The 20,148-nt window shown below is 53.7% G+C and overlaps 1 protein-coding gene across 1 annotated transcript in view; it reads left to right on the forward strand.

The window, feature by feature from the left end:
* The window catches only part of tns1b (tensin 1b), a 53,445-nt gene that overhangs the window by 18,516 nt on the left and 14,781 nt on the right, over window positions 1–20,148 (forward strand). The window contains exons 4-18 of the mRNA XM_052081880.1: window positions 1,184–1,221; window positions 9,067–9,105; window positions 13,077–13,118; window positions 14,321–14,370; window positions 15,627–15,798; window positions 15,895–15,945; window positions 16,010–16,132; window positions 16,498–16,562; window positions 16,681–16,764; window positions 17,110–17,222; window positions 17,314–17,374; window positions 18,241–18,316; window positions 18,436–18,565; window positions 18,971–19,036; window positions 19,140–19,256. Of these exons, the coding sequence (XP_051937840.1) occupies window positions 1,184–1,221; window positions 9,067–9,105; window positions 13,077–13,118; window positions 14,321–14,370; window positions 15,627–15,798; window positions 15,895–15,945; window positions 16,010–16,132; window positions 16,498–16,562; window positions 16,681–16,764; window positions 17,110–17,222; window positions 17,314–17,374; window positions 18,241–18,316; window positions 18,436–18,565; window positions 18,971–19,036; window positions 19,140–19,256 (1,227 nt within the window). The remainder of the gene's footprint in view (window positions 1–1,183; window positions 1,222–9,066; window positions 9,106–13,076; window positions 13,119–14,320; window positions 14,371–15,626; window positions 15,799–15,894; window positions 15,946–16,009; window positions 16,133–16,497; window positions 16,563–16,680; window positions 16,765–17,109; window positions 17,223–17,313; window positions 17,375–18,240; window positions 18,317–18,435; window positions 18,566–18,970; window positions 19,037–19,139; window positions 19,257–20,148) is intronic.

Here is a 20,148-nt window from a genome sequence, read left to right on the forward strand (position 1 = left end):
AAAAACCCAAACTAACAAACGGCAAACTCAACTAATATATCATACATGTCCTGTGTTTGAACCGCGGGATGGAAAATACAAAGAAGTGTGACGCATTAGTTGCAAAATGAAGAGCATTGGAACAAAAGCCGCTGCAAGTCAAGCGCGTTTTGTTTCGTCCCACGACCAACATTGGCACTTTGCTCTTTGGCTCTTGTGTAATCTGTGCCACCATGTGAAGACCTTCGAAACGCGGCTGGGGTTTTTTTTTTTTTTTTTTTGCTTGGATTTCCCGCCGCCGACAACTTTTAATGGCCTGTAATTAACGAGTCCAAATGACTTTTAACCACCCCCCCCGAGTTCACGCCAGTAGAAGAATGTCTCTCGAGGGTCGAAATAGGAACCAAATGTCGGATGATGTCACGGCATTTCTTTTACCCTCTCCGTGCTGGGGCACACTTTGACCCATTTTCCAACTTGTAGCCGTCGGTCTGAAACGGAGGATAGGTTCTCCAGGAGATGTCGTCGTCTTCTGTTTTTTGCGCAATGTAAGGCTTCCCAGCTGTCTGGGACGTTCTTTTGTGGTCCAAGAGTCAAGAATGAAAGCACGCTCGTTTGATGACATTTTCAAATGGCACACGTCGGCTATGTTAGTGACGCTGCAAAATTGCGATCCGTGCCTGGCGTCGACTTCATTTTGGTCACTTTTGTTAATGTTGGGGGGGCCGTGGCGATAACGGGTCGATCGCGGGAGGTGGCTCGCTTGAAAAGTAGATCTTTGTTGGACACCCCCCCAGACAAAGAGTCAAACGGGGTTGCCCAGCGAAAGACTCTTCTTTCAATTTCTCCCCCGTTGTGTAAATGAGGACAAGCCGTTCCGCTCTTGCGTGGATGCCGCATTCCTCGTAGCGCTCGAGACGCGCGATTGTTCCGACACGTTCTCAAATTGGCGCATACCTCAGAAATAACGTCGTCCGTTCTATCGCGTGATTGCAAAATGGCCGGCCGGCTCGTTCCCCCCCCCGCAGCGCCGATCACGGATCCCTCTGGTGCGTTGGCACGATACAACGAGGCTCCCTCCAGTGGCGGCTTGCGGAACTTTTGTTTCAGTTGCGTCCGCTTTCTTGGGAACTGACAATTTACGATGTCGCCGGCCTTATCCGTCCTTTTTCTCACTTTCTCTCGCTCTCTCTTTCTCCCCTAGTTTGCCGAATTCCCTGCCACAAGAAATGCGAAGCAAAGGTAAGAGCCACACACACTCGCAAACGGTTGCCGTCGCCGTGTGTCCTGCCAGAACATTTCAAGCAAGTGTGATGCGTAGTTTTATGCCTTTACCTTGGCGCGGATTGTTCTCAGGTCAGGAAATGAAACCAAAAAAAAAGAGAGAGAGAGAGCGTGACACAGGCCATGTTTGTGTTGAGCTGTTTTTGCCCCTTTTCAGTTTTGACACACTTGGACACGGGGCCCGAGTTGAAAATGTGAACATGCGCGTCTTTGTTTGGCCCAACGGTTACCTGGTGCAATTGTGACTTGCCGATTGTCCAATTGAGGTTTTTACCATCGGTCGAGCTCCACCAGCGCCCTTTGAAAGCGCTAGTGATGGGAAAACGAAGCTTCATGAAGCACTAGATGGTGACATTCGCACAGATGCCGACACTAATTTGAAAGGATTCGCCATGAAACGCGAGTGCCACGGAGCCCGCTTTTTGGAAGGGGTCCAAAACATTTGCCCAGGCCTGTTGTTGCCGTTTGCAGAGCGCCGAGGCTGGGGGGTGGGTGGGGGGGGGCGTACTTTGAGCGGCTCTGTATACAAAAGTGAAACATTCCATCCCCAAAGATCACAGCGGCATTTCCTTTTGCAAACATTTCCGAGGAACGTGTCACGGCCTCGACAGGAAACAATTTGCTAACGAGGTTGAGAGATGACAAGCAAGGGAGGGGCTCTCATGGCCTCCCTCCTGATCGCTATCGCTGCGCAAGATGGACGGGGGGCATTCTTGGCCATCATTTGCTGACCTTACGTGCCAACTAGGCTCATTGGCAAGTGCATCCTGGCTTGCTGGGGATTTTTTTTTTTTGGGGGGGGGTAAAACAACATCTTGAGTGCTCTTCTGATGGTCATCAAATATGCGTGGCTTTCCTCTCTTTGGGAGTTTTCCCCAGACACGTTACAATGTTGTTGTTTTTTTTCACTGTATCGGATGTGCTGTAACGTCGGCGTGAGTCACTTGGCACCGCGCGTGTGAAAATGTTGCTAACACGCACGTGTTTATTTGCGAGTGGATGTGAAAAACGCCTCGGGCATGTCGCCAAAGTTTCACGCGGCGATGAAGACGCCGATGGAAGGACGGAATTGAGAAGGCGGAGAGTAGGCGTTGTTGCAAATGGACTCCTTCCCATCTGTGACTTTTTTCAGTCGTTTGATTGTCATATCTTCATCTTGGAAAAAATCAAACTTGACTTTTTCATGGACTTCAAACTTTCCACTTCGTAGTTTTGTTTTTACTTTCCTCCTCGAAAATTGCCTGCTTTGTAATTCCTACGGCAGAACATGGTTGGTATTTTTTTTTTTTTTTTTTTTAATGTGAGGTTGGATGTTGGCCTCCTGGCTCGTTTGCCGTGCTTCTCACGTGTACGTACCCATCGGCGCAGCTTTTAGTCCACTCCCCGCCCCCCCCGGAAGAAAGTAGGAGCCCACCGCCGCCCAGCCGGCGGAGCGAGTGGCCCGCGCGAGGCGGCCCCCGCGGTCATGTCCGAGTGACGCGCTGCGTGGATACGCTGGAGAAAACAAACGGGAACACCCACGCGCCAGCATGACGGAGTGATCGGGACTTGCTGGCGGGAAGAACGTCAACGCCGGCCAACAGGGCGGAGGAGACGAGTGGCAAAGATGAGGCCAGCGCGGGCCACCGGGCAGGGACGGACGGCCTTTGGCTGACAAAAGTCATTTCGCGGGGTCACCGATGCTTTGTCTTTGACTTCACTGGCAAAAAAACGTTTTCTTCGCTTCAGAAGTATTATGATTATTATTTTGATAGTGCCCCCCACTTATTCGCCGTTCGGATTGTGCATCATAGAAGCTCGGTCTTGTTGTTCCGTGACTGCATCTTTCATGGACGCGTTTTGGGTCGTGAAATAGGTGGACAGCTTCGTCCCAGAATGTGCCCCCCCCCACCCCCCCCGACAATAAAGCAGAAAGAATATTCACAAGGAGTAGCCATTCAAAAATCCATTTTGTGTTCGATGACACATCTGGTGTGTCTGTTGGCGAAGGGGCCTGTCATCTGCTTGTGCTGTTGCTTGGGAAAGCCTGAGTCAGACTTGTGAAAGTGGACCTCACCCTAGACCTGCTTTTCTCCTCGTCAAGGGGGGGGGGGGGGGGGCGGCCGTTTGTCTTTTGACGGCGGCAGAGAGACATTGAGACATTGAATTTTTTTTAAAAACATACGATAGCCTCTCCATGTTACGGCATGCAGGCGCCCGACCAGTCTCTGGATAATGGCAAGTCCATAAGACGCATGACTTCCTTGACGTTTGCCAGGGGGGGGCTTTGGCCAAAAGGGGCCTTTTTGGGCCAAAGGCCTGGCTCGATGAGGCGCTTCACTGGGCACGCTCGTCTTTTCTCCTGCTTTCTCAAGAGACGGGAGACGGGAGGGTTCCGAGTGGGGGCCACGCAGTGAGCCCCCCCCCCCCCCCCCCTTGCCTCCCACTTGGGGCCGACTTATCTGCCATAAACAAGCATGTTGTTTTTGGCCCAGAAAAGGCGCGCTGGCCCACTTTCCTCCGCGGCAGCCCCTCGCTTCCTTCCTGGCCCTCGGCGTTAACAGCCAATGAAGCAACACTTTGCCGCCTTAGCATCTGGCGAACACCAGCGTCAAGAGGACGCCTCGCCGGCGGAGCCGCCGCACCTCTCGTGGCCCCAGGGGGCGCTCCTTCCGTTCCACGTCGAGGCGCCGCACTTACCAACTGCCATCACGCAAAATGTCTGCCCGTGTATCGCCACCATACAAGAAAAATAATTTTGAATCAAATGGCCCACTTTTTTTTTTTTTTGCCCTTTGTTCTTGGAACGAGATGCTATGCTAACACCGAAAGGGGGTTGGGGGGGGGTGTACAAGGTGAAGGTTTTTTAGTTTTTCCCCACATTCCGTCCTCTATTTGCGCCCATTTTGGACCATAATGGCTGCTAGAAGCGGCTCAAGGACTTTCAAGGCTTCCAACAGGTGCAATGAGTTCTCTTGCCGTCCGTGGCGGCGTTCCTGCGAAGGTCGCGACATTAAGGCGAAAAGGTGACGTGATGTGTCGGAGGGCTACCGGGAAAGATACTCGCCGCGCTGCTGTCGCCGCTCTTCCATTTGGATCGTCAAGTTGATGGCCGCGCGCGTGCGTGTTGGAGAAAGAGAAAGTCAGGGAAGGAACTTGGGGGAGGGGGGTGGGGGGTCTTATATTTAACCTGTAACTTGAGATGTTGATAAGAATGGACGTTTTCCCCCCTCCCTCTTACCCAAGTCCAAGTCCCACCATGGGAAATTCAGTTTGAATCTATTTTTTTTCCCTTGACTCTCTCTCTCTCGCTCCGTTTCTCATGACTTGTACGTCTTGAACAAGAGGGGAGGGGAAACAAGAGGGGAGGGGAAAGCCCAAGCAGGCCAATTCACACACACACACACACACACCGAGGTGGAGGGGGGGGGGGAAAATCTGTAACCCCGAGCGCCAGACTTTGCTCTCTTCTCCAGCGCGGCGCGCTGCACTGCCATGTTTCCAGTTGCGGGATGTTAGCATTCGCCTCCGGACGGACTTTTTGGCGCTCTCTTCGAGACCGCTCGGACATTTTTCTGCTTCTTTTCCAGCGGGGAGAAGGGGGAGGAGGGGGGAGGAGGGAGACGAGAGCCAGACCTATTAGCCTGGAGCGCACACACACACACACACACACACACACTCCCCCTTCACTCAACATCTGTGCGCCGCAGCAAGGTAACACTGAGCGGATTTAGCCTCACCAGAGCGAGAACATGCAGCACTAAGAAGGGTGGCTGGGTGGGGGTGGGCGGTGGGGGGGTTAAAGAAGAGCATCGTACTCAAGTGAAAGGCGGGACAAGAGAGGATGGCGGCCACCGCATTGTTTCAGGTGAGTGGTGCCAATTTGCCCCGAAATGGGGGGGGGGGAAGAGTTTCTACTTGGCGGCGTCAACTCCGAGCGCTTCATTGGAAAGAAGGAAAATGCTCCCACGTCGCTTTGGCTCCGAGCGGCATCATCAGTTGTCCGACGGAACGGCAGGAATTTTTCTCCCGTCGTGTTCGGCCGGCGCGTCAAGCCTCGGTCGGTTTGGAATGGCCGTCACGTGGCCGCGCGCAATTACGCGGCAAATCCATCGGCGCGTTTGCGCGACTTTGTGTGTTGCCGTCCGATGGCCGTGCGTGGACTGGAGGCGCCTTTGCTGGGGTGGCATGAGCGGCGTCTCCCTCAGGTGATTGAAAACCGTCTTGCCACTCGAATGTCCTCTGGTGATTAATTTACAGTTGATATTTTCAACCCCAAGGAGCTCTGTGATTTCACGTTGTATTGTTTTTTTTTGGGGGGGGGGGGGGGAATACTGTCAGCACAGAATTCAGACTAAGAAATTGGTCTGCTCTTTAAAATGACTGCCATCGAGCCTTTCTTGCCACGGACGGAAATATTCGTCCGTTACCTCTTTGAAAGCGTCGGCACGTAAGAGGGTCTGAATCGCCGTCGTGACAAAGAGATGCCAGCAGATGGTGCCACCGCGCCCCGGGATTTGAGATGGCGCAGCTTTGGGTAGCGGCTTCGGCTCAGTCGCAACGTCGACTGCGTCGGAGTGATGAGATTGAAGCGCTGGTTCCGGATTAAAGTCTTGAAACGCGTAATCGACCAAAAGTCACGTCACTTCATCATATTTGACCGGCTCGAGCGTCGAGCTCTCTTCGCTCGCTTCCCCTCGTCGAGGGTTTTCTCGGTGTCAACGATGACGCTCTCCACCTTTCAGTCGCCAACTTCAATGTTGCCGATTCCAGCCGGCCAGATTGGGAGTCCGTTTGGATTCAAGGGTTCTCTTTGGAGCCGCGCCGTGATTGGACGAGGCGGCCCTGGCTACTCGCTTTTTGGCTTCAAACGTGTCACCGATTTGAGTGGATTTTGTGTCGCAAAATCGGCTCCGTGTAGGATGCGTTGTAGGATGTCGACGACAGTTTGATTGACATCATTCGGTCGGTAGTTCACGTGAGTTGGGTCTGATTGGCATTCGGACGACGAGGGCGTTGTGGGAAAAAGGTCCCCCCCCCCCCCCCCCCCTCCGCTCGCCGACGCAAAGGTAGTCCGTTGACATGTCTTCATTTCCCACGTCCTTCTTTCCCGTCCGGCGGCGTCCGCACGTTCCTTTCAGCTCGCGAGCAGCTGCCCCGATGACATCACATGGAGAAATGTTTTTACTGGCCCGAGCATGCAAAACGGAAGATGTTTAAAGGGCTTCTTCATTTTCTAATGAGGCCCGCAAAGGGTGAAATTTCCACCGGGCCGGCTCAGACGGTCACTCTTTGTATCGCTGAGCAAGCTTGCGGGTCGGACGGGGGCGCTTGAAACCCCCGGAATGTTTTTGGAGAAGAGCGCCGATCGACTCCAAATCGTCTCTTTCACCAAGTGCCAAAGCCTGATTGGCGGCGGGCGGCCTTCTGCGGATCCGCCCCCGTCCGGCCTTGGCCGCTTGGCCGGCTTCCAGAGAGAACGTGAGCGCCGCCGACTCTGGAACAAAAAGAGACCGGCGAGCGCCAAGGCGAGTGGCACGCGCGCACTTTGTCACGTGACCTGAGGAGATGGCAGGAGGAAGAAAATGCCATCTGGCTTACGTTACCAAAACCGCATGGTCGGTGTTGGTATTCCTGCCAGAGCACCCACCCCATCAAAAGAGAGAACTGATGTCATGCGCTCTTTTCCCCAGCAGAACCCCCCCACACCCCCCCCCCCCGAACAAAACATGGCGCTTTTTCCATTCGCCGTTCTTCAGTGGTAGAACGTTGGCCGCTCTCTCCCACCACACCGGTTTCCCCACCCATAAAAGTCGAATCTGTCAAAGAAAACCAGGTTTTGACACAGAAACAAAGCTTCATTTGTTTTGGAGCCGTATCGCGTTGGAGCGCCGCGCGTGGCTCCAGATGAGCGTGGTGCCCTCAAGGGGGCGTTGACGTCGCTCTCCCTCGTAATTGACACGACGCCCATTTCGCCGCCTCCTCCCAATCCAAAGGATGCAAGGCTGCCATCTACTGGCCTCCATTCGTCATGAGAGTTTGGAGAAGCTGGAAGTTGACCGCTACCCTCTGGCGGCTTCTTGGAAAACGTTGTCGGCGAGCATAGCGGGCGGCAGGCAACCGTCGCGTTCCATTTGACCAATCGAAACGTCCACGGCAATGAATGAGTGTCGTCATGATCTGACCAGTCGCGTCGCGTCGCAATTCGATTTTCTCTCACTGAATGCTCTTCATGTTAGTTCCGCACCCCGACCGCACCTTCCTCCGGATGTTTCACAAGTGGAATTATTTCGGGAGTATGAGCAAGGCTTTTCCGGTGGCCGTTATTCAGGAATTCTGCCCGCAAAACACAAAGACGTCGACACAAATAATTTAGGAGGCCGTACGCCGCGCCATTTCGAGTCCTTCTTTCAGCTTTCGGCGAACCCTCAATCGGCAGCCTCGCCTTCAGCGTGGCCGCCACTGCGTCCAGCCTGCTCGAGCTTTCGGCGAGAAAGGAGAACGCTCCTCACTCACGCCGCCATCAATCAGGAGCGAAGAAGCTCGGATTCCTGTTCTCTTTGATGGTCTCCTGTTAGCGAGCCAATTTGAACCTGGCGCCATATTCAGCGGACCCGATGAGCATCGAAGCGCTCCGTGCGTGTTTTTGCCAGCAGAAGAAGACCAAGACGACGACGGAAAGTTAAGCGGCTGCGCGCGTTTGGTCGGGAAAGCCACACGCCGGACTGAATTTGGGGGGCAAAGCAGACATTTGACGCTTTTTGTTAGCGGGCGAGCTAAGAAGCGAAAGGCGTGACGTTGCCGGTGACTGGTTGAGACCGACGGGCAGTGAGGCAACGCCAGCGGCGTGGAAAGGACGAGCCCGGGCCGCCAGACCCGGACCTTTATCTGCAGGAAACGGGGCCCCCCGGGTTGACGTCGTTAACGCAAGCGCGCACGGAATGCAGCGCCGCAATTATCCTTGAGTATATTCCAGTCATCTGAATACTCTCGATAGCATCAAGCGGCGCTCGGAGCGAGCCTCCTTCCCACGCAGCGCAAAGACTCTGCTCTTTGTGTGTGGTCGCATGCACGCGTTTTGCATTGTTTGGGCCGAAAGGAGAAATTCGAGTGGGTGCTTCAAAGCAAAATGGCCGACTGTCCCCTTTCATTTGGGCCGCGGGCTCCTTTTGATGGACATGTTTCACGCCAAACGACTTTGCCGAATGGATGCTCCATTGATTGGTTTTGCTCATCTTAGCGCCAGCCGACAACGTACCGCAAATGGGATGGCTGGCTTGGATTTCAATCGACATGAAAAGAAAAAAAAAAAAAAAAAAAAGATGTTTCCAGACGGGAAACGTCGCTCGCTATTTGTCTTGATCATCCCGGCCGGCCGACGTCTCCTGCCGGAGGCCATTATCGCCGCACTCTTCCTGTCCGTCAATCCCGAGAGTCGCGCGTGCGTGCGCCGTCGTGTGGAAGGACGCTCGTCGCCTGCCAGCTTGCTTCCTCTTTTTGGGGGGGGGGGGGGGGGGGGGGGGCTTGATCGGATTGCCGATTGGGTGCAAAAAGTGGGCCCTTGTGGTGGTGTTGTTCAGAACGTTCCCTGGCCCCGTAATCACGCTGCGCTGAGGACAACTTCTTTTAAAAAGAGGCCGCAATGGCTTTTTTTGGTCGCCGTTTCTCAAAGCCGCGCGTCTATGAGAATTTTGAGCGGGTGGATATTGTCAGCCGGACACCCCCCTCGGCAACTATTTGGGCCGCGAGCCGGCGCCGCTGCTTTGCGGACTGAGAAAGTCCAGATGTGATTTTTTTCTGACAAGGTCCTCTTTCTTGTTGTAGGTGTCTTCGTCTTGCGTTCCTCTCAGCAACTACGAGCTGGTAAGTCAACTTTTCTTTCAAGTCGGGCTTTCCTATGCGCCCAAATGGGCCCCCGGTTCGTCTTCCCCTCGCACATTGCTCGCACGTTGATCGGCTTCTTCGTGGCGCGACACGCTCTCGGGTGCTTCGCATTTCCGAACGCAATGGTAGGAAGGATCGACGCTTTCATCGGTTTTCAGTGGACGGGCCGTTTAGAAACACCGATGACCTCAACGGAGTCACCGGAAAGGACTTTTTGGAGTTGTGGCACTGCATGAAAAAAAAAACAAAACAAAAAAAAATCTGAAAAGGGTTCGATCCGACCAGCCTTGCGTTTTCAGCAGCCTTGAGATGTTTCGACGGGCCGCGTTGGATTGAAGGGAAATGCTCGGACAGATTAACCCCCCCAAAAAAGGCTCGAGAAGCCGCGGTGCCGAAAACCCATCAAGTCAGCCCCCTTTTTGCTTTGAAGCGGCCACTTCAAGCTCCAGCGTGTCCGGCGTGTCCACGTGCTGCGTCGCTCTTTGCCAAGAGCGACGCCGTTTTGTCGACAAAATTCCAACGGCACTTTGTAAATCTGTCTCGCAAAGCCGGTTTGACTTGAGCGCATGAAATTTGGCAGGCCTGTCTGCGTGAGTAGAGCCACAAAAAGTCAATATGGAGAATTTGTGTGGGCGCTTGCTACCAAATGACCCCCCCAAAATTTTTTTTGTCACCTCAGAGTGCAGCGACAAAAAAATTTTTGTGGCGAGCAGTAGCGCTGTTGGAGACGATGTTCAAGTCGCTGTGCCGTCCTCGCAAAACTTATCGAATCCGTCCAATATCCTCGTCAAGGCGCTGGTGGAAAGCTTTTTGCCACCGGCGGGCCGAGCCACCTTTGTGGCGCTCGCAACTTTGGCTTTGAGCCGAGCGCATTCCGGGAACGCGGCGTACGCCGCCGACGTGTTTTCAACTCACGCTGGAAGCGGGATGGAGTGCGAGAATCAAGCACATTGGAAAGGGAGTCCAAACCCCCCCTCGGCCGGCCACTTTTGCCTTTTTTGGTCATGGCGCGGCGGCGATGCGAACCGCTCGCCCTCTTTCTTGCGTGTTTTGCATCGGAAAGCTTTTGGATGCTTGACAAAGGCGAGCAAATCTAGCCCTCTGCAACAACAACACGCTCGAGCACCCGCTGCACTTTTGCTTTGCTCCCAGGGAAGCCGTTTCCCAACGCGTCTCTTGTCCAAATAGCAAAATAAAAATAAAAACAAAGTTCTTGTGCCTACAAGACGGACATTTGCTGGTTAGTGAGTTGACGTGCGCACATTTCCTTGAGGGGTTGTCGTCAAATTCCCTTGGCGACTCCTATGGGGCTTTTCGGTCGCACAAGAGGACGGCCGAGTGCCTCGGAGGGAGCAAAAACAATCAAAGTTATTTTGGGGTCGCGCGTCCAGCTTGCCGCACTCCAGTTTTTTCCCACAGAGAAGAAGGCTGCGCTCGGTGGGAGGGATTCCAAAGTTGAACTGAAGGGGATGGGAACCCGACTCATGCGCGCGCGCGCCCGACTTGCCGCGTGGACGTTTTGCGGCGCTGCGGACGCACCAGAGGGCAGCGGCTGCGTGTTTATTGCTGTGGCGAGGCCTTCTTCTGCGCACACTCGGACAAACCCCGAATTTGCCCCAGATCGCATTTAGGCACGGCGGTCTTATAAACAAGAAAATGTTGGGAATGTTGACATTACGCTGGGAATGTTGCCTCTGCTTACTCCTTTGCCTTTTTATGGACAAATCTTCTCCAAACATTGCACGGAATCAGTCCCACTCTGGCAGCGCTGACAATGTATTGTCGCTGTTAAGTTGCCCTTTATGCTGTGTTAGCCAAACGGGCTTTAAAAAAAAAAAAGCCCGATTAACATGAACATTGTCTGTATTGCCCCCCCCCCCCCCCCCCACCACCACACATTCCTTGTAAAGTGGCTCCTGCAGAGTTCGCATGAAGCTAAAGCAGCCATTTTGGTGAAACCTCTCACCAAGGAGCCGCCCGCAGGAACAAGGCCCACCTTTCCGGAACAAGCCGCAGTTGCAGCGGGCCTCGCACACTGCAGTTTATTTTCCGTCCACTATGGGGAGCTCTTGAGCGCAATCGCAGATCCATACGCCGCCTCCATTCGGATGGAAAATACTTGAGCGTTGTCTAACTTTCTCGGGGTGTTGCAAACCCTTCCCCCCCCCAGAAGTGCGACGACGTCATCACTGGAATCGCCCGGGAGGCCGGCCGGAGGAAAACATGACTATTAGCCGCGCCCTCGGACGTATTCATTCGCCCGAGAGAGAAATATGGCAACAAGGCTTCCTTTGTGCCTGAGCCTAAAAAAAAAAAAAGAAGAAAAAAATCACATCCAGCGTTACCGCCCGCCATTTTGTTCCGGTGGCTTGTTGTCTGGACCGCTGCGAGAGCGACGCCAAACAATCACATAAGTTCCTCGTGTGTGTTTTGAATGAAGCAGAGAAAGGGAGGGGGGATGCCACGGACCGCCCTTCACCGTCGCTCGGCTCGGTCGCGGCAGCCCGCCGCCGCATTTGTCTTTTTCTAAAAGCGGCGCGAGGTTCGAGTCCACGGCCAGAAGGCGCCGCGTGTGGCCTTGCGGCGCCTTCTTGCGATGACAACATGAAACGCCAAAGGAAAGGTGTCATTATATCTAGCCCGCATTTTATTTTGAAAAGTTGCGCGCCTCAAAAATGAACTCTTAACACTTGACAAAGGGCCGCCGTGCGCCAGCCTCGGTCACGCCCACGCGGCCAGGCCCAAAGAGGGGATTTGAACCGCAGCGCCGGCTCAAGATGAAACGCTGTATATTTAGCCCCCCCCCCCCTCTCCGCCCCGGCTTGGTGTATTCCTGCAGAAGTCAGGGAGGAGGAAACTGCCGGCGTCTTGCTGCTGCTTTCTGCCCACAAGCGGGCTGTAATTTGCCCGCTGAAAGGAGCTTCTGTGTTTGTGTGAAAGGAAGCGCATGGCGCGCCGGCATCGCAAATCAAGATGCGGTGGCTGAAAGGCGTTCGGGACGGGACCCCTCCCCCTCATCCCCCCCACCGCTGTTGGTGAAAAACAACAGGGGTGGCACCTCATGCCACCCGTTTCAACGGGATTGCTCAATGGCAAGGCGGCATTTTCGACCTCTGACCGGCGTTTAGTTGCACGCGGCCTCGCCAATGACGATGCAACGGTTGTTCCCGGCGCGCATCAGAAAGTGGGTGGGTGGACGGCACTTGGAAAGAAGCGACTGGGTTAACGGAACCGTTAACCCAGAGCAGACTTCGCGGTCTGCTCTGGGCGTGCTAAAAAAAAGGTGGATTCCCGGCCTGCCTCGGCCAGACTGTAATTTGGCTCCTCGGTTTAGTCACCAAAGTCCCCGGTCGCTTTTTACACAAACGGAAATGCCGAGCGACATCCTCATTCCGGCGCTGCTCTTTCAGTGCAACTTTTCACGGCTGGCGAGGGCGCCCGAATTGGGCTTTTGGCTCGTGGAGCAAAGGTCAACTGTGAGGTCAACTGTCAGCTTTGCTACAGTTTTTTTTTCCCTTTCCATCAAGCAGTTGCCCAAAATAAAATAGTCTGGATCCAGATCTATACTTTCGACATCCACTTAAAAAAAAAAAAGCACCTGAATCCAGATGATTCAATTGTGCGAACGATGAATGTCTGGAGTTCTGCAGCGGGTTCTCGCAGCTTCGGCGTCGCCGCGCTCTCTCAGCGCCCGTGTCTGTATATGGCGTTGGAAAGCCAGCGGGGGCCTTCTGGCTCGCGCAAGCGGCCTTGTCTCGTTGAGTAAATATTTGCGCAGCGGGCTAAGAGACGGGCCCGAACGTCCCGTTTCGCATGGAGGCCACATTAGGGCAAAGAATGGCGCGCGGGAACGGCCCCATGCCGCGGCGCCGCGTCACCTCGCGTCAGCTTGTTGGAATGGGAAGCCAATGGGAAGCCAACGGTGATGTCATTGGTTTTCTTCTCAACAGGCGCCCACCGCCGACCTGCCTCTCAAACATGTCGAGACCATGGTGAGTCGCTCACTCTTTACTTTTTTTTTCTTTGTTTGGGTTTTTTATAGGGGTGGGGGGGGGCAGAACCCAGAAAGGTGAAGACTAAGTGCCCTTGGTGTCAGCCACTTGTTGCAAATCAGGCGCTCGCATCCCATTTGGCTTTTTTCTCCTTTGGAATGACACCCGCCGCCGCTATTGATCAAAAGACGTGAAATCAATGGCAGAAGAATTTGCGGGCCGGTCCCATCGTGGATTGGCACGTTGCGACGCGGTTCACGACGATGGCGTCGCGTGAGCGTGGAAGCGAAGCAAAGGCAAACTGGCGGCGGCGCAACCGCGACCGACGGGCTCGCTAACGCCATCGCGATACGACACGCGCCGCCGTCTGCTTTCGACCGCATAAGTTGGGAAAAGTTCAGCCGAGTGTCAAAGCCAGTTACCAACGTTCAGCAGGAGCATCGGAGGGCTAGTTTTTGTTTTCCTTCCGCGTGGATGCGAGCGCGCCGGCGGGTGAAGAGATAAAGAGATGCGAGAGCGGAAGGGAGGGGCCGGAAAGCGAGAGAGCGAGAGAGAGAGAGAGAGAGCGAGGGGTGGGCGAAAGCACAAGGGGTTGACGAGGAGCGTCCGGAGGAACGGCAAAGAAGGACGCGCGGCGACGGCCGCAGGATGCGCAGGGAAGCCAGCAAAATGGGGGGGGCCTTTTATGTCGCGTGAGTAGCCGCCACTCGCCGGAGGAAAAAGTTTAGCGGCCGGACATGAGCGGAGAAGGTTCCTTGAGAAGGCGGCTCTCCTCCCTCAGAGGGGCATGGCGATGGAGCACGGGCTACGTATTCCGGAAGGTGGGCAGGATTGTTGAAAGCACTCTGGGTCAAATTGACCCGCGGCACTGAAATACGTTTTTTTAACCTGCTAGGTTAACAGTCATGACACGTGATCGATTTAGTATTTTTTTTTACCAGTTTTGGACATCGCGGGTCAAAGTGACCCGGGATTTTATTGCAATTCACAAGGAAAAGTGATGAGGCAGGTCCATTTTTTAATGCTGTTGTTGTTGTTTCTTATCATAGTGTGATTTGACAAATGCAACATAACGGCAGGCTTTCGACCCAAGTCAATGCAATTTTGTTCCGTCGTCGTTTTTTTTTTTTTGCTGTGCAACTGCGTTAGCGTTGATGCCAAGGAAGATTGACGTGCTTTTTTCTTGATTTTGTGCTTTCCAGGGCTCGACGAAATCCTCCAAAAGCACCGAGTCACGCCGCAGGGCTTCCAGGTAGCATCTGTATTTTTCTTCCCCGTGGTCAATGGGCAGAATACACAAAAGGTCGCGGGTCAAATTGACCCCGAAACATCAGCGCTCTTCCCGAGAAACAAATCATAGAAAAAGAGATTATTTTGGATTTATTGATCTCTTTTTATTCACCGAGGCCTTTTTAGAAATATAACACCCGGAAGTGGAGCTGCAATTTACACGCTTGACTTTACTCGATGGTTCCTCGTGAAGTTTTGTGCTGAACTTGACTCAACGTTCTAATCAATGCGTTATTTCGCGCTTGAAAAACAAAGCATCGGACACTTCATCGTTATGCTTTCTTTTTAAGAGGATTCCAACATTGCGCGATGGTTCCTATGAAATCCCGTCGATGGATGAGAACGTCGGACAGCAATTGAATGCTCACCGGCATACATTCTTTGTCCTCTCCAAAGAGCCACGATGTTCTTGAATCCATCTCTGTCTTGCGTTATACTGCCCTCTGGTGGCCAAAGAGCAACAGATGAAAAAAGTGTGGCCAAAAGCGCTTACATGCTTTACATTAAAGCGCACGTGCCAAACTCGGCTCCTCCCCGGCACACAAAGCTCGTCTCTCCGTCGAGATGCATCACGGCAACGATACTCCCTTGACACCGGTTCAGACTTTCTTCTTCTTTTCCGCCATCTTGTGGCATCCCAAAGAAAATGTCCACCCGGTGACGAGCCAAGCGCCCGCAGGCGGCGGTCGACTGCGATCCGGCGGAAGAAAAAAATTCGGAGCAAAGCGAAAGGCACGAGGGAGCAAATTGTACTCCAATTTTGTCTGGCAATGAAGAAGTTCCAGCCGGCACTCGGAGTGGCTCCAGATGTGCAGCAGGTTTTGTTGGACGGTAAAACCGGGAGCAGCAATTTCCCGCGGGTTGCTCGCAGATGACCGATGTGGGAAAGAGCGAGCTTTCCGAGTGCCAAGGGTCTCCTCTTGCTACGCGCCCGCCATTCCAGCGCCGTCTCCAATTAGCTCGACTTGTAAACCTTCACGGTGGACAATAAAAATCTGGAGTCAACATCACGTTCAAGAGGCGACTGCCAGCCTCCGCGTTGTTATTTTAGCCCTCCTGCAAAAAGCATATTTAGACAATATTTAGTTTATTTGTCTTTTTTGGGATGCTTAAACGGAGCGGGTCATGTTGACCCAGAAATATTGCTGGTTAAAAAAAAACAACAGCAACGTCCAAATAGCGTTGAAAGCGCTTCATTTTTTTGGGGGGCGTGAGCAGGAGCGTGAGTCTGCTGCAGTCCCTGGAGGAGAGCTACGAGTTGGACCTGCTCTACATCACAGAGAGGATCATCGCCGTCTCGTACCCCAGCGGCGCCGAGGAGCCCGGGTATGCCGCCAACCTGCGCGAGGTGGCCTCCATGCTGCGCTCCAAACATGGCCACAACTACCTGGTACCGCGCGACCGACGCAAGCCTCAACCTCCGTCCCCAGACACCCCTCCCCCCCCAAAGTGCAATAAGGGCTCACTTATCTTCTCCCCTCCTTAGCTCTTCAACCTCAGCGAGAAACGCTACGACATCGGCCAGCTTCACTCCAAGGTAAACCCCAACGTTGCCCTTGCGTCCGACGCGGCCTGACGCCTCGCCGCCGCTCGTTGGACAGGTGTTGGACTTTGGCTGGCCCGACCATCACGCGCCAGCCCTGGAAAAGATCTGCAGCATCTGCAAGGCCATGGACACGTGGCTGAGCGCGGACGGCCGCAACGTGGTGGTCCTACACAATAAGGTAAGGTTGGGTCATCGCCGCAGGTGGGGTCATCGCTGCCCCGGCCCCCCTCTCCGGATCAGGAGGACAATCCTCTGCCAATTTGACACTCTGACGATGGAGCTGACCAATATTTTCCCGCGTCGCATCATGTTCATGCGCCAAAGGCCGCTCGTTGAGTCTCTGATTGGAGGATGTCATCGTTGGCACCGACATGGCAAACCGCTGCTCCCTTGTTCCAAGAAGCTCCCCGCTACAAACAAGGCGCTCGCCGTGGCGACTGGCCACGCAAGAGGATCATTGCGTGGCTTGCGCCTTTCAACTTCCACCTGGTTCAATTTGAGCCGCCGCATAAAGCATCTCTCATCTGTCTGATTTTTTTTCAGGGCAACAGAGGCAGAACGGGAGTCGTGGTGGCGGCCTTTATGCACTACAGCAACATCTCCGCCAGGTGGGTGCCCTTCCTTCGCTTCTTGTTTGCTCCAAATCCGTTTTGCATTGTGTGTCATGGTGTGTCATGGTGTGTCATGGTGTGTCATGGTGTGTCATGGTGTGTGTGTTTGATGCAGCGCTGACCAGGCTCTGGACAGGTTTGCCATGAAGCGCTTCTATGAAGACAAAGTGCTTCCAGTGGGTCAGCCCTCTCAGAGAAGGTCAGCTTGTCGATGCCGACGGAGCCTCCCGCAAAGTCTGTCCGCAAAGCTTGCTGCTACTCGCGGAAACGGCAATCGCGATCGCTTGTCGAATAAGCTGAAACGGGTTGTGAAATATTGAACGGCGTGGAGCATTTGCACAAGTCGGTCCAGGGCGGTCGGATCCGCTTCCATTGCCGGCGTCGGTCACTTGAAAACGCGGGTCACTTTAACCGCGACATCATAACGAGGTGAAGTTAATTGAGGTCTAAAAATAGCAATGGTATGAGCAAATGTGCCTGCCCGCCTCATGTCCGACACGCGTGTCACATGTATCATGGCTAACTGCATGCGCACCCTGCGCAGGTATGTGGAGTACTTCAGCGGCTTGCTCAGCGGACACATCAAGATCAACAACAAGCCGCTCTTTCTTCACCATGTCATCATGCACGGCATTCCCGACTTTGAGTCCAAAGGAGGTACACGACTCCGGCGCCTTTGCATGGAAAAAGATTGCGCAAATGCTCACAAATGGCTGCCACGCCCTTTTTTACCCTTCCTCCCCCCCAGGATGCCGTCCTTTCCTGAAAATCTACCAGGCAATGCAGCCCGTCTACACATCTGGGATCTAGTAAGTCATAATCCCGTTGAAATGCTTTTCGCAAGAATCCAGCTTGGAATGGCTCAGTCATCAGACTAATGACCAAGTGCTCATTCTCACTTTGAGCATATGCCCTGACTCCCATGTTTCAGACCCCCCCACCCCCCACCTCTGACTGCATTTACTCTTCGCAGCAGGCTCTTGTTTCCACCATTTAAAAATCCTGCAGTCTCGTTACTCTCATTTGTTAGCGCGGCAAAGAGGCGGGGGCCGAAGATTGTTTTTGGGGCTGGGGAGGAGCCCCCGTTTGCGATTGAGATTGGAGGATTTGCAGTGACAGTGCATGTGATGATGAGACGCTTTGGAAAATCAAGCGGCACTTTGAACCGGCCTTTTTGGGGACGCTGGATTTCTTTGGCCACCGGGTGGCAGCGAAGCGGCAGGAAGTGCCGTTGACACATCTCTCAAAGTGCTCACCGGAGAAAGGAGAGCCTTCACTTTAGCCTCAGACCAAAGAAGCCGGATTACACAACAGCACCGTTTTGCCCGTCCAATTTCAAATAACTGTACAGCCCAAGACCCAAATTGGAGCCCGAATATGGAATTTCCTCCAGATGGGGGGCACCCCCTCCCGCTTTTCTCGCTCACATGCTCCCCATTAGCAGTCGTCGGCCTTTGATCCGCCGCCGCGGTTGTTCCACGGCCATGTCGACACTAATGCCCCAAATTAGTGCGACTGTGATGACGCCGCTTCCAAAGGGGGAGGCGATTGGAAGCAGATGACGCGGCCTCGCACGGCGCAAAACGGAGGCGCGATTCCGATTGAGCGTCTGCAGTCGCGGTGCTCGGCAAGGCCACTGTGACGTGCCTTTCCTTTCCTCTCGCTCTTTTGCAAGCAATGTTCAAGGCGACGGTCAGACGAGCATCTGCATCACCATCGAACCGGGCCTGCTTCTGAAAGGAGACATTCTGGTAAGAAGAAGCAAATATCGCTAGCCAGCCGCCCACCTTGTCCAAAAGTGTTGCCAACGACGACCCCGAAGTGGCAATTTACCTTGAGAGAAAGCTCATCCGATGACTTCCCGCCGCAGCTCAAGTGCTACCACAAGCGTTATCGCGGCCCGTGCCGGGACGTGATTTTCCGGGTGCAGTTCCACACCTGCGCAGTTCACGACTTGGGAATCGTCTTTGGCAAAGACGAGCTCGATGAGACGTTCAAAGGTAGGCCTCTCCGAACTCGGGCTTCATTTTCTTGCCTTCAAGGACTCGCCGTAACGGGGACTTCAAAATCCCGTATCGTATCCCAAATCAGCCAAAACGATCAATAAAAATCACATCTGACACCTGGTTGACTAATCAACAGGAAATGAGGCGGACGTGTCCATCATCACGGGAACGCATGATCAAAAGTGAACAGTTTTGGTTTAAAGCCGCCGTTTTAGGAAAGTTCCCGGACTCGTACGTACCCGAGTGGGTCGAAATCGGAAGCGGGTAAGAAAAGAAAAAAAAAATGCCATTGCTCATTCAGTCGCGCCCCCCAGAAACTTGGAACACAATCTGATGCGAGCGTCGGGTGGCGGATCCACGCAACCGATGGGATTATTTTGGATGATTTCCTGTTTGCAGATGAGAGGTTCCCGGAATATGGCAAAGTGGAGTTTATATTTTCTTTTGGCCCAGAAAAAATGTATGGTAAGAATCAACTTTTTGACCCTTGGGACACCATTGTATTTTTTTTGGGGCGGTGGGAGCGGAAGATTCACGTGTGCTCTGTGTCCTGGTACCTCTGGTCCAGGTATGGATCGCCTGGAGAACGGGCCGAGCGTCTCTGTGGACTACAACACGCAAGATCCGCTGATTCGCTGGGACTCCTACGAGAACTTCAATCACAATAACGAGGACACTGCAGAAGGTGAATGGCGGACAAAAAAAATGGACGGATGGCTTTGCCGTCATTTGTTGCCTGCAAATGTATTTTGCCACTGCTCAGTTTTTAATAATCATGGTAATATGCTCGAGTCACGCTAGACAATCGATCACTCGTCTCCCTCGTTTGCCGAGGCAATGCCAACTTTTTGTCTGTTCCAAATTCCACATGACGTTCTGTTTTCCACTCCGTCCTTTGAAGCAATGTACTAAAAGGACAAGCCGGTCCGAGTCGAGACAAAGTTACAGTGTTAGCGAGGCCAAGATTAAGTTAGCACAGAGTTATTGTTTACCCGGCAGTCCGGAAAGAATTTGCCTTGTCAAGAAGCCTACGATCGTCCTGGTGTGAGTCTCGCGATCTCCTTGGGGGCGGGAATCCTGTCAATGTTTCCTTTTTGATCCACAACACGTTAGTCAGAAGGACACGCCCTTTCCCGCGCTTTTATCTTACCCAGTCAAATGTCCAGAACTGAGCCTGCCGAAGACGTTTGGCCTCTTTGGCGTTCCCACGAGCGGATACCTGACCGTCCAATCCGACTGTGGCCTCTCTCGGGGTACATTAGCTCGGAGTAGACGCGACCTTCGGGGACAGGGAAAGGCCTTTGTCATTGATCTGGGCAATTGAGCCCTTTTCGCTATCTGGAAAGCAGGCGACGTGCGAAGCCGCCGTCTTCCGTGTTCAATGAGCTCTTTTGGGTCCACGGGTGTGGAGTGGATCGAGGCTCGCGGGACACAAACGGGCTTCTGTCCGTCGGCAGTTTGGAAGCTGGCCGCAGAGAGAAAAAAGAAGGACGCGAAGCCACCTCCGCCCCCGGCCGGGCCTTTCCGGCTCGTTTTGAAAGGAAAAAAGCCCCTTTTGTTCCTTTGTTCCCTGTCCG

The sequence above is a fragment of the Hippocampus zosterae genome, chromosome 12 (genome assembly GCF_025434085.1).
Source record: "Hippocampus zosterae strain Florida chromosome 12, ASM2543408v3, whole genome shotgun sequence".
Taxonomy (NCBI): Eukaryota; Metazoa; Chordata; class Actinopteri; order Syngnathiformes; family Syngnathidae; genus Hippocampus; species Hippocampus zosterae.